At 45.0% G+C, this 12,585-nt stretch overlaps 1 protein-coding gene across 4 annotated transcripts in view; it reads right to left on the reverse strand.

Annotated features, from left to right (window-relative positions):
* Positions 1–350: 350 nt before the first annotated feature.
* KDM2B (lysine demethylase 2B) overlaps positions 351–12,585 on the reverse strand; it is a 246,416-nt gene continuing 234,181 nt past the window's right edge. For all 4 annotated transcript variants that reach the window (XM_082244129.1, XM_082244128.1, XM_082244130.1 and 1 more), the window contains one exon: positions 351–1,724. In XM_082244129.1, coding sequence (XP_082100255.1) covers positions 1,543–1,724 — 182 coding nt within the window. In that variant the 3' untranslated portion in view covers positions 351–1,542. The remainder of the gene's footprint in view (positions 1,725–12,585) is intronic.

Here is a 12,585-nt window from a genome sequence, read left to right on the forward strand (position 1 = left end):
CGGAAGTTCTCCTCTATCCCTGCAATCTTCTGGGACATGTCAGAGGTCCCAGTAGATTGCCGGCCAATCACGACGCATAGCGCAACTCGCGCATGCGCAGTGCGTACCCGGCTGTGAAGCCGCAAACTGTCACAGCCGGGTGCCCACATCAGTGATGCCGGCGCCGCGGAGCAGAGAGGGAGAAGACGGCGCATCGCTGGACCGTGGGACAGGTGAGTGTGCGGTTAGGCTGGAACTCCGCTTTAAGTAGGAGTTAAAACTTATGGTACTCAAGATCTACGAACATGATCTACGAACATAAGCCCTTAATCCTTATCCAGAATGCCAGGTTCACAATAAAAGACAGACCATTTAGTAAAACAATTTAATAAATGTGTCCATAAATAAACATGATACACTTTAAATCCAACAACATTACTTACATTAAAAAAGTATACATCTGACTCCATGGGTTAGGAGTGGGATAGACTTGTAATGCATTGGTGTAAATGCATTTACCTGTTCAATCTCCCTTATAATGATGACCCCATTCTTAAGTTTCCAGTGCAAGGGTCATCTCTTTTACTAAAGGAGATTTACAAGTGGTGATTGAAGAGACCCAAGTTCTTCTTTGTACCTGATCTGGCTCTATTTTTTTTTTTTTTTTTTTAATTTTGTTTAACAATCTGTAGCCAGGAAATGGTGGTAAACATGTTTTTTCTGTCCTGTGAACAGTTAAACTAGAAGTTAAACTGGTTACAAGAACAACACCTTACAACAATGGCACTTCTGAAGGCAAGCATGTTACTGTCGGGCCTTAAGGTTTGGACGGGTTGTCCAATGGCACATTAGTGGAGACTGCCTGGTCAGTTTGCCCTGCATTACAAGAATTTTGTTCAACAGGCCACAAATCATCATGCGATGCTGGATCTTTGTGTGCAGAGAGGATGTGTGTCAAACAAATAAACATACATGTTTGCTCAGCATGCACATGTCTCATGTAAAAAAAAACAAAAAAAAAAAAAAGCTAAATTTAAACATGCTTTAGAAGTGGTCACAATGTGGGCTCATTAATAAGGTATCACTGCCTTCAGTAACTGTACATGGAAAAAGATTGGCAGTTCTCTTTATACCCATTTTATATATCCCCCAGAAAAGAACACTGGTATCATACACTGCAAATTTAACTTTCAAATAGATGTGTAGAAAAATATTTCTGCATAATGTATGACAAAGTATTTTTTTTTTACCAGCTTTTGGAAGGCTTCCGTGTTCTGTATGGTCCACTTCTAAAGACACACAAAGCTCAGAAGTTGAACAGTTTAAGAGCCAATACAATAAATTACCAAGCGCATGCCCTTGGATTTGTCAAAAAAAAAAAAGTCCTTGAAAAGGTCAAACCTTTATTCCAGTGTCAACCTTTAACAGCTGGTGTTTGCGGTGCTGGAGAAACCATTGGATGAAAATGTGACATTTCAGAGGTGAACCTCAAACCTCTCTACTTTTAAGGCCAATATTGTCTTTCAGGTGCAGCTTGAAGGAAAGTATTTTTTTCCTATTACATTAGCTAATCTTTTGAAGAAGCTTTTCTTCTGTTTGTCCAAACTGTACAATTACTGACATTTCGGCAATAAACTGTTCGCAGCTTTCCTTGGTGACCTGCTTGCAGTACCTGAGGTCAATCAGACAGATGTTGCCACAGCGTTTAAAGTAAGTCAGGCACTGGTCTGTAACATTATTGCAGTCTGGAAAGAAAGATAAAGTGGTCATTAATAATAGGCAATAGAGAGTAAAAATGCATTTTTTTACAAAAAAAGTACAAAGTACAAGTAGTATAATTTGCATTTTTAGAGCAAATCTGTGGCAATTTCTGGTGTATGTCTAAAGACAATCCAGACTTAATGGACCCAACTTTGTTCTTCACAATAAGCACTTGGCACCTGTAGTAGTTTTGTACTTACAGCAAAATCAATTTCCTAAAGTTCATTGAGGGGCACAGGGATTCCGAGACTGTTGGGTTTTACTGCTGCCCTATAGGATAATTTGGAGACTGGCAAATTGTGCTCAGCTTGGCCTGCTCCCAGCAAGCCTCAGTTCAGTGGAAAAGCAGTACCAAGAGTCCACCCCGCTGACAAAGTCTATGATGCAACGCGTACGGGGGAGGAGCCTGCACGTCATCACGTCGATTCCCGGAGACCACAGGCAGCGTTTGATGCTATGATAAGTCCGCACTGCTGAAGTGCTTTGAAATGTGAGATTTCACCATTTATGATTTAATAAATAGCCTTAATATCAGAGAGCACTAGATCTTGCTTTTATTTTTCCACACCGATGCCATATAAACCTGGAGGGACTATCAGGAGGCGGTGATGGGAAGGCAAACCAGACTGCAGTGATTATCCCAGAGTGTGTATTGACTCTCAGGAGTCTGTTCCTAAGGTGAGCTGCTAATCTGTCACTAGTCACTAGGAGCACCTGGAGTGAAGCATGCAGCACTTTTGATCACGTTTGTGGATGAAGATTTTTTGATTTTCTTTCAGTCACTATTTTCACTGAGGATTGGGACTATTAATATTATTGATTTTATAATCACGGCTTATCACTTTAGTATCACAGTTGATGGACTGATTTAGAGTTATTGCGATAACATTTTGTACACCAAACATATTTATTTATTTATCTCCAATGAAAGACTTGGCGCAGCAATATTATTTTCTTTAAGTACCAAGAGCATGATCATAAATACAGAGGGTTGGGATCTATGTCCCTCACTCCAAGAAAAATGGATTTTTGTAAAATCTTACCGTAAAATCCTTTTCTCTTAGCTCATTGACAGACGTAGTCCTCGGTGATACACCACCTTCGGGTTATGTTGCCTCCACAGGAGCAGGACTAGACAGGAAATTAAAAAGCTCTGGCCACACCCTAGGGGCAGTCCCAGAGGGTATATCCTCTCTCTCTCTGCCTCAGCAAATCAGTTATGTGAAAAAGCAGTCTTTAGAGATTTTAACCCAACTCAAAAAAAACAGAGGGGCGGGGACTACGTCTGTCAATGAGCTAAGAGAAAAGGATTTTACGGTAAGATTTTACAAAAATCCATTTTTCTCTAGCGCTCATTGACAGACGTAGTCCTCGGTGATACACCACCTTCGGGACGTCCCAGAGCAGTATCACAACTGAGGGGTGGGAAAATGAAAACAAATCCCAATCTAGAAGGCCCAACCGGTGCCAACTAGAAGTTTACAATGCTCATCCTTAATGATGAGACTCAACAAAAGAGAGAAAAAAATTTTTCTTTTTTTTTTTTTTTTCAAACAGAAAAAACCCTCGAGGTAGACCACCGGTCTCCTCAAATTGCGGCCTGCAAAACCTTGCGGCCAAATGAGGCATCCGCCGATGCCGTCACATCAATTTTATAGAATTTTGTAAAGGTATGTACCGACGACCAGGTGGCCGCCTTACATACCTGGACCACTGACGCCTGATGGCGAAAGGCCCAGGAAGTACTGAGCGCTCGAGTGGAGTGCGCCCTAACAGGGAACGGAGGACTCTGACCCTTAATAGAATAAGCCTGTACCACCGTTTGTCTAATCCATTTGGCAATGGTCGCGGCAGATGCAGGCAAACCCTTTCTGGGGCCATCCGTGATCACAAAAAGTGAATCCGTCTTACGGAATGATTCCGTAGCTTTCAGGTATACCCTGATTGCCCGAACCACATCTAAGGAATGCAACGCATGTTCCCGATGATGCTTAGGCTGAGGACACAAGGAAGGTAGTACAATATCTTCATTCAGATGAAAATCTGAAACCACCTTAGGAAGAAAAGATGGCTTAGGATGAAGTACTACCTTATCCCTATGAATCACTAGGTATGGGGACTGGCATGATAATGCAGCCAGTTCTGACACCCTGCGAGCAGAAGTAATAGCCACCAAGAAGACCACCTTCTGGGATAAAGTAAGCAAGGGAATCTCCCTGATGTTTTCAAAGGGAGGTTTCTGTAGAACCGACAAAACCAAATTAAGATCCCAGGGCGGTAAGGGCGCGCGGACTGGAGGAGCCAGGTGCCGCACCCCCTGGATGAAATTCCGCACCAAGGATTTGGTAGCTAAAGGTTTCTGAAAGAAGATTGCTAATGCTGAAACTTGACCCTTGATGGTGCTCAAGGCTAGCTTCTGCTCAACCCCTTGTTGCAAAAAGGCCAATATTCGAGACACCGAATAGGTACGTGGAGGAAATCCTAAAGATTCGCACCACGCAATATAAGTCTTCCATGTGTGATAATAGACTTTGCTGGAAGTCGCTTTCCTTGCTTTAATAAGGGTAGGAATGACTGAAGTAGACAAACCTCTGTCCTTCAGTACTTGGGTCTCAATGGCCAGGCCATTAAAACCAGCGACTGTAAAGCACGAAGGTAAATTGGTCCTTGAGACCACAGACACTCCCTGAGACGAAGTTCCCACGGAACGTCTGCGACTAACATGTCCAAGTCGGCCAGGCCGGCTTGAGGAGGCCAGCCTAGAATTTCTAGGACCACTGACGCTGATTGGATCTGAACCAGGCGTCCCTAGAGCTATCTGGCCCCGACCATCCGAGAAAGTCTGGTCGTTTTCTGTTCCCACACATTTATCAGATACCTGATAGTTATCAGGAAAGGTGATCTTTTCTGGTTGAACCTCAGGGACCGAAGTCACCCGACTAGAGGCTACTTGGCCTATCTGGTCAACCAGATCCGATTCCTGTGAGGTATCGGGACTAATCTTAGGAAAAGGTAAAGGAAAAGATCTTTTCAGGGAACGGTAACTACCGCTTCCTGTGGTACTTAAATGTTGGAAGGGAAGAATCACACCGGTAGTAGTGGTTGATGCTCGATCTAATGTCCTGAATACCGGTGAAAACGTCCCCCCACCCTGAAACCGGGTGGGGGCGCACCTTCAGGCTGTGTACTCCTTTACTTCGGGTTTGGCTGGGTTGGTCCTCTGCTTGTCCGACCAGCCCTTCTTGAACCCTCCTGGAGGAGTTTTGCCTTTCCCGCTAGTACCAGCCGGGCGCCCTTTATGGGCGGTAAAGAAAGGTCCTCGCTTGTTGCGAGGTCCCTTAGCTTTTGCAGCCTGTGGCAAAAAAGTGCTCTTGCCCCCAGTGGCATCCTTAATGATTTCATCTAGGTTGGCCCCAAATAGACGATTCCCCTGAAAAGGGAGATTGGTCAAGGTCTTTTTGGAACCTAGGTCAGCTGACCAGCATTTTAACCACAGCACACGTCTGAGGATCACTGCTAACTTAGATGCATGCCCTAATAGGGGAGTAGTGTCCAAGGCTGCGTCACAGATAAACCGTAGCCCTTGTATGATCTGTTCCATCAAATCAGATGTCTCCTGGGGAATATCTTTTCCCCTAAGATCTTGGCGTACCATTTTCGCCCATTCCGTAAGTGTCTGGGAAACTAGACCAATAACGATTACTGGTCTAAATGCTGACCCTATCAGAGAAAAGATAGTGCGGGACTCTGCTTCTATCTTTCGATCCACCGGATCCTTAAAGGACGAAGTGTCCTCCACTGGAATAACCGTGGCTTTATTCAGCCTGGAAATAGGCGGATCCACGATTGGTGGTACCGTCCATTTCTTAATGATGGATTCCTCAAACGGATAGCGTCTAGCAATACGCTTGGAAATAGTAAAGGTACGCTTAGAATGCTCCCATTCTCCTTTAATCTGATTACCAAAACATTTAGGTACAGGAAAAGCCTTCGCCGTCTTGATGGGCTTATTAGTACCAAAAGGCATCTCTGTTTCAGTTGCCTCTGCCGGTAAAGCCTCAAGTTTTAAGGTTTCTTGCACTGCCACAACTAGTGCGTCCACCAATGCTTCTTCCTGAATAATAGCAAGAGAAGAAGCGTCCTCCTCACTTTCTGAGGGGGCTTTACCTGGGATAGCAGCCCTTGCAGAGGAACCTGCAACTGCCGTGACCATCTCTGAATCTGAGTCAGAGGTGTCAGATAGTATAGGGGTAGGCGGGGGTCGCTTCCTTGACCCCCGTCCCTGACAGGCCGCCTCCACCCGAGCCACCATAGACTCCAAAATTGCTGTAACTGACTCTATACTCTGTGCACCGGCGGGTCCCGAGGCCCCCTCGAGGGAAACAGGTGGGGGAATATGTGTGGCAGGGTCCATGATAACTCCAGTTACTTCCTGGATAATATAATTCAAAAGTAAAGAAAAAAACTTTTTTTTTTTTTTTTTTTTCTTTTCTGACCCCCAGCGCCACAAAAAAGCCCCTTAGTGTTACCTGCTAGCTATCGATCGAGAGAGAGAGAGATAGACCCCCAGGCTCACCACTTGATGCTCAGAGTTAAACTGCAACAGCTTACAGCGCTGTCTTGACAAACAGGAAGTCTTTTGGCTGGCTGCCCAGGAAGAAAGGAGGCGGCTCCGCCCCTCTGCACGCCTTCCGGCGCCTCCCCCAAGCTCCACGAGGTGTAGGATCACCTCAAACATGGCCGCCCCCATGCTGGAGACACGAGGCTACGCCAAAATGGCGGCTCGTGCGATCCTGCAAGAAAAAATGGTGGCGGCCTGCTGAATGGCGGTGTGCTGCAGGGCACACAACACTGTCTCTGCCTGGGGATATGGCGTGGTTGGCGGTATCGGCCCTGGCGGACCGCATGGCCGTTCGGGAGGCCTGCTAATAGCTGGAGATCTGATTTGGAAGGCAGTCTACATGTCCGTGGCTTCTGACTGGTAGGTAGCTTATACTTAACCCATAAGATTCCCAGAATGCCACAGATTACATCTTTTAAACATGTATACAATAGATTGTTAGCTCCCAAACCAAGCCTCCTGGCTTTTTGTACACAAAAAATCACACTCAAAGTAGGAGGATCTGTGACATGTTATAGGATAGAAAGGACTCTTTCTTACCATACAGAGAGGGGCCCGCGTTCACCACAAAACCCGTCAGGGAAAAAGGGGGAACATACTACTCACCATACCGGAACCAGGCGGGCACCAACTCCTGACAGTACCCCTCTCCACCGGGCCGGGAGGGCTGTCGACCGATACGAACGCCGTGACTCATGGTCTTTGGCGTTTCAGCGAGACGTTTAACTCGCGGGTTCAGTCCTTTTAATGGGACTTTGTCGCGGCCGACCCAGCACGGAGCTATGGCCTGCACGCGCTCGTAGGCTGAACTGGGGTGACCACCGGATCTCAACATCCAGCCCGTCGCCCAGTTCAGCTTTCTTGCTTGAAGATCTCACAGGAACACTGGAGAAAAAAAGCTGTCTAAAAATCCTTTAAGAAAAAAATTCTTGCCAGGACCTAAGATCCCAGCAAGGTATCTAGGTCCTTACTCCTAACTAGACAGAAAATAACTGATTTGCTGAGGCAGAGAGAGAGAGGATATACCCTCTGGGACTGCCCCTAGGGTGTGGCCAGAGCTTTTTAATTTCCTGTCTAGTCCTGCTCCTGTGGAGGCAACATAACCCGAAGGTGGTGTATCACCGAGGACTACGTCTGTCAATGAGCGCTAGAGAAATGTATTTTATGGTAAGAATGCTGATCAGTGGGTGCCAGGCAATGGAACTCTGTCGGGCAGAGATACAGGACGGAGCTCTGCTCTGACATTGACATAGATTTTGTGTTCCTGCAAAGCAGGGAAAACAATCCATCACTTCCCTTAGTAAAAGCAGACTACACTTTACACAAAAACACTGGCTAGGCACACAGTTAACCTCAATGTTTAACCGCTTCGCAGCCAGTGTCATTAGTACAGTCACAGTGCATATTTTTTTAGCACTGATCACTGCATTAGTGTCACTGGTTCCTGCAAAGTGTCAAAAGCCTCAGTTAGTGTCCGATCGTCTGCTGCAATATCTCAGTACAAGTCGCTGATCGCCACCATTACTAGTATACGAAAATAAATAAAAATTCCAGTTTATATACATACCATAGTTTTTAGACGCAATAACTTTTGCAAAAACCAATCAATATACGCCTATTAGGATTTTTTTTTTAACCAAAAGAATGAAGCAGAATACATATATGTATTTATAGCAGAAAGTAAAATAATGGGATTTTTGTACTTGCCGTAAAATCCATTTCTCTTTCGTTCATCGACGGACACAGCGCTCCATAAATCATCTCTGGGACGCCCAAAAGCAGTGCCAAAAGAAAGATGAAGGGTTGGGAAAAAAAACCAAGGCTAAGCATAAGTGTCCTTAACCAGGACCCAGGAGCCCCATCTGAAAAAATAAAAGTTTAAAGAAAAACACCCCTCAAGAGGAAACAGCCCCTCTTAAACAGCAGCCTGCAAAACTTTGCAGCCAAAAGAAGCCTCTGCAGATGCCAAAGTATCTACCTTATAGAATTTCGTGAAGGTAGGCACCGACGACCGACTTGCAAAGTTGGCCACCTTGCAAAGTTGCTATATGAAGCCTGATGACGGAAGGCCCAAGAAGCACTCGGCTCCCTAATAGAATGCATTGTGACAGAGAAAGGTGGAACCTGACCTTTAATGGAATAGGCCTGAGTCACCATCTGTCCGATTCATCTGGAGATGGTAGCCGAAGCGGCCAGCCCTTTTCTTGGTCCATTCGTAACCACAAAAAGGAGAGTCTGACCTCTGAAAGGACTCAGTAGCTGCCAGATATACCCAAATCGGATGAACCATATCCAAAATATGCAAAGCAAATTCCTTGGGATGAGCCGGCTTGGGACACAAGGAAACACAATGTCCCCATTCAAATGGAAGTCAGAAACAATTCTGGGCAGGAACAAAGATTCACTTGATCCCTATGGACCACCAAATAGGGACTGCGACTGGATAATGCCGCCAATTCAGATACCCTGTGGGCTGAGGTAAGAGCCACCAAGAATGTCAAATTCTGGGATAACAGACAAGGGAATCTCCCAAAAATATTCTCAAATGGAGGTTTCTGGAGAACCGAAATCACTAAATTTAAATCTCATGGCGGCAAAAGAGACCGTACAGGTGGAGCCACATGTCGAACCCCCTGAATGAAGGTACGAACTAAAGAGTGTGTGGCTAGGGGTCGCTGAAAGAAGATTGCCAAGGCCGACACCTGGCCCTTGATGGTATTCAAGGCCAACTTCTGATCAACACCCCATTGAAAAAAGGTTAAGATGAGCGCCAATCGACTCACACCAAGAAATGTACGCTTTCCATGTAAGATGGTATAGCTTGCTGGAAGACGACTTCCTCGCCTTCACCATAGTAGGGATCACTGATCCAGACAAACCGCTATCCCTCAGTACCTGGCTTTTAAAAGCTAAGCCATTAAAACCAGCGACTGTAAAGCAGGATGGTAGAGTAGACCTTGGGACAAGGGGAAGCCCCCAAGGGACATTTACGACCACCAGGATGATTGAAGATCCTTGCACTTAATTCCTCGCAGGAACTGCGGGAGCCGTCTGAGCTGAGGATGATACTGGCCTCATCGTGGCCCTTGACGCCTGCGGCTTCTGCCAGAGAAACCCTTGATCTTGCCACAAACTTCGGTATCCTCCTGTGGAGCCCAACCTGCTAGAGGAGCTACATGTAGGATTGTGCAAACAGAACTGTCTTGATGGTGGATACCACCAGACTCAGAACCTGTATGCAAATCGGGAGAGAGAATTATCTGTGTGACAGCAGCCGGTGAATCACGGCCTGTGGTTCCTCAAATTTGTCCAGAAGAGGGACCACCCTGGTCAGAATTAAAATCAGACCTAGGTAACTCAATTCTCTGGACAGGGATAGGGGGGACCTTAGGTAGTTCGGATATTACCTTTGCGGGAATTAAATCCGCACAAGGAGACTCAGGACCTAAAATGCCTGAAAAGAAAAAAACTTTGCCCCCCTTTCTGAGTACACCCAAAAGAAACATTTTGCGGATCTCCTTGATTTTTACAAAAGTCCACAGGCCGCAAACCAGCTAAGATATCATCCACCCAATAATGGATGAGGACAGACCTTCATGCTAAAGGGGTCTTGTTTGCTGGTCCTGAGAAGCTAGCTCTAGGCTTACCAGACCAAGGTTGATTGGAGACTCCTGGGGAAGATTTAAAAGATCAAAGCAGAATAAAGTGAAGGTTCTGGAGAGGCCATCTCAGTCTCCTGACCTCAATATCATTGGGGAGATCTCAAAACATGCAGTTCATGCAAGACAGCCCAAGAATTTACAGGAACTGGAGGCTTTTTTCCAGGAAGAATGGGCAGCTTTACCATCTGAGAAGATAAAGAGCCTCATACACAAATACCACAAAATACTTCAAGCTGTCATTGATGTTAAAGGGGGCAATACACGGTATTAAGAACTTGGGTATGTAAAGTTTTGATCAGGGAAATTTGGGTACTTTCTGTTGTCATTAGGATTAAAAAAAAAAAAAGTAGAACAGTTGATTGATAATAAACAACTGTATCTATTTACTCGATGCAACCTCATCTTTTATATTTTAACCAAAAATAAGTATTATATGGCATGATTTTGCACTAAAACTCATTTTATTATATTTTCCCGAAAAATTTGCGTTTAACAGTTGCACAAATATCACGTGAAACAAATATTTGCAACTATAACCTTTTTGTTTTACAGGGCCTCTGCTTTCAGAACATATAGAATGTTCTAGGGATTTATGCAATTTTATTGCCAAAAATTAGGACTTTTACATGTACGTGACAAACCACAAACTAAAAAAATTGCTCTGGAGCCAAACTGGTTAAGATGGACTTCAGCTAACCAATTTAAAACACTGTTTGCTGTAACGGCTTATAAAGATTTACATAAAGGAGTAAAAGCGGACCATTGTAAAGCCCCTCCGAGTAGTAAATGGTTTGTCTCAACCCTAACTGCTACTCTGTCTGAAAAACGGTCTGTTAGTAAGCGAAAAATAGGACGTACTGGCAGGATGACCAGATGAAAATAAAAGAAAAAACATTACAAAAAGGAAACTAAAGCAGCCATCACACCTAAGAATTGGTAAGCTGCAATGTAATACATTTTTGGTTTGGGGTTTATTACCCCCTTGATGTATATCTAAAGGCAAAACCTTTTTTTTTTTTTTTTCCTCTTTTGGATAAAGTGGAGAGGGATTAGACGCTTGTCAGTTGTTATTGCTGTCTATGCCCCAATTAGGGAGATTCACCATCTTTCCAGAGCAGGCTTCCTGACCCCCCAGACCAAAGACAACCTTGACTTCAGATGTCCAGTGAAATAAGTCTGTCCAAGGACTGGACCGTCTGCCTAGGATGGCAGGGTGTTGTGCCTGTCAGGGTCAAGGGTGAAACTGGCCAAATGGAACTATAACTGGGCTACAATCAGCCCTAGACCTCTCATGCAAAAGTAGGAAGTTGGGCGACCCCTGGACTGACTAAGAGAGTGCAAGTCTTGGAGTGGAAAGTTTAAAGTTGGTCATGGGAAAGAAAAACTCTGGCTTGAGCTGTGTCAACAAGAAGGCTCAGATATACATCGATGAGTCAGTTCAAGTGTGGATTCTTGAAGGTTCATGGCCTAACCGAACCTTGCAAGGCGTGCACAGTGCAAGCTATGCTGTTGGCCAGAACCTACTCCCTGAACAAAGGATCATCCAGATTCCCCACAACAGCGACGCCCTAGGAACACAGCAAGTCTAGCACCAGGGCCAGCACCTTCGTGAACACTCGAGGTACAAATGTTAAGCCGAACAGCAAGGCCACAAAACTGAAATTGCTGAGGACCCACAGCAAAATGAATGAATCCCTGATAAACTAGAACAATGGGGCTATGCAAGTAGATGTCCACAAGAACCAGAAAGTTTCCTTGAAGGAGAGAGGCTATTACAGACAGGTAAATGCCGTGCAGAATCTCTGGGCCCAAATAAAGACACTTAGTTCAGAAACCAAAAGGGAGGCATCTTCCCCTTTTGGGTATCAAGGCCCTGTCAACAGGTTGGAGTAGAATCCCTGAAACCATTCCTCCACAGGTAATGGGGCGATAACCATCTGCTCCAGAAGACCTGCAAGAGCTGCGTGGAGATCTGCTAATCTGTGCAATTACACAGGTAGGTTGAAAAACATCAACAGAAGAGGAGGCTGAAGCTAGAATCCTAGCTTGTAGCCCTTGGAAAATACCTCCCTGACCCAAGCTTCTGAAATGCTGGCTGTCCAAAAGTCAGCAAAAGCCTAGAAAGAAAGGATGTCTCTTCATTCCATGAAAGATTTATCTGAGGGGTTGAAGGATTTGGAAGGCTAGAGGATACGGACAGACTGGTGGTTTGGGTTTGATGCTTGGCTTTGAGGCCTGGGAGAAAAAAACGACACTCCTCTTAGCCCCCCAAAAAAGGTATGAGCCTTCCTGGAGCAAGTCCTAGGCTTCTTATGCCAGGTCAGATGGTGTACTCTATTCCCAGGTGACATTCTTGATAAAAAGGTGTCCAAGGCAGCTCCAAAGAGAAACTATCCATTGAATAGCCTTGCAAAGCAGGAACTTTTTGTTTAAATTATTAGTTGATTTGAGGAACCGGCATTCAAGAGTCCCCATATGGAAAACGAGACAGGTGACCCTTGCCAAAGCAGTAATTCAAGATTGGCAAAGGTTCCAAACACTATCTGGAGTTTGAATGGTAAC

The sequence above is a fragment of the Pelophylax lessonae genome (assembly GCF_965119305.1).
Source record: "Pelophylax lessonae genome assembly, chromosome: 1".
NCBI lineage: Eukaryota > Metazoa > Chordata > Amphibia > Anura > Ranidae > Pelophylax > Pelophylax lessonae.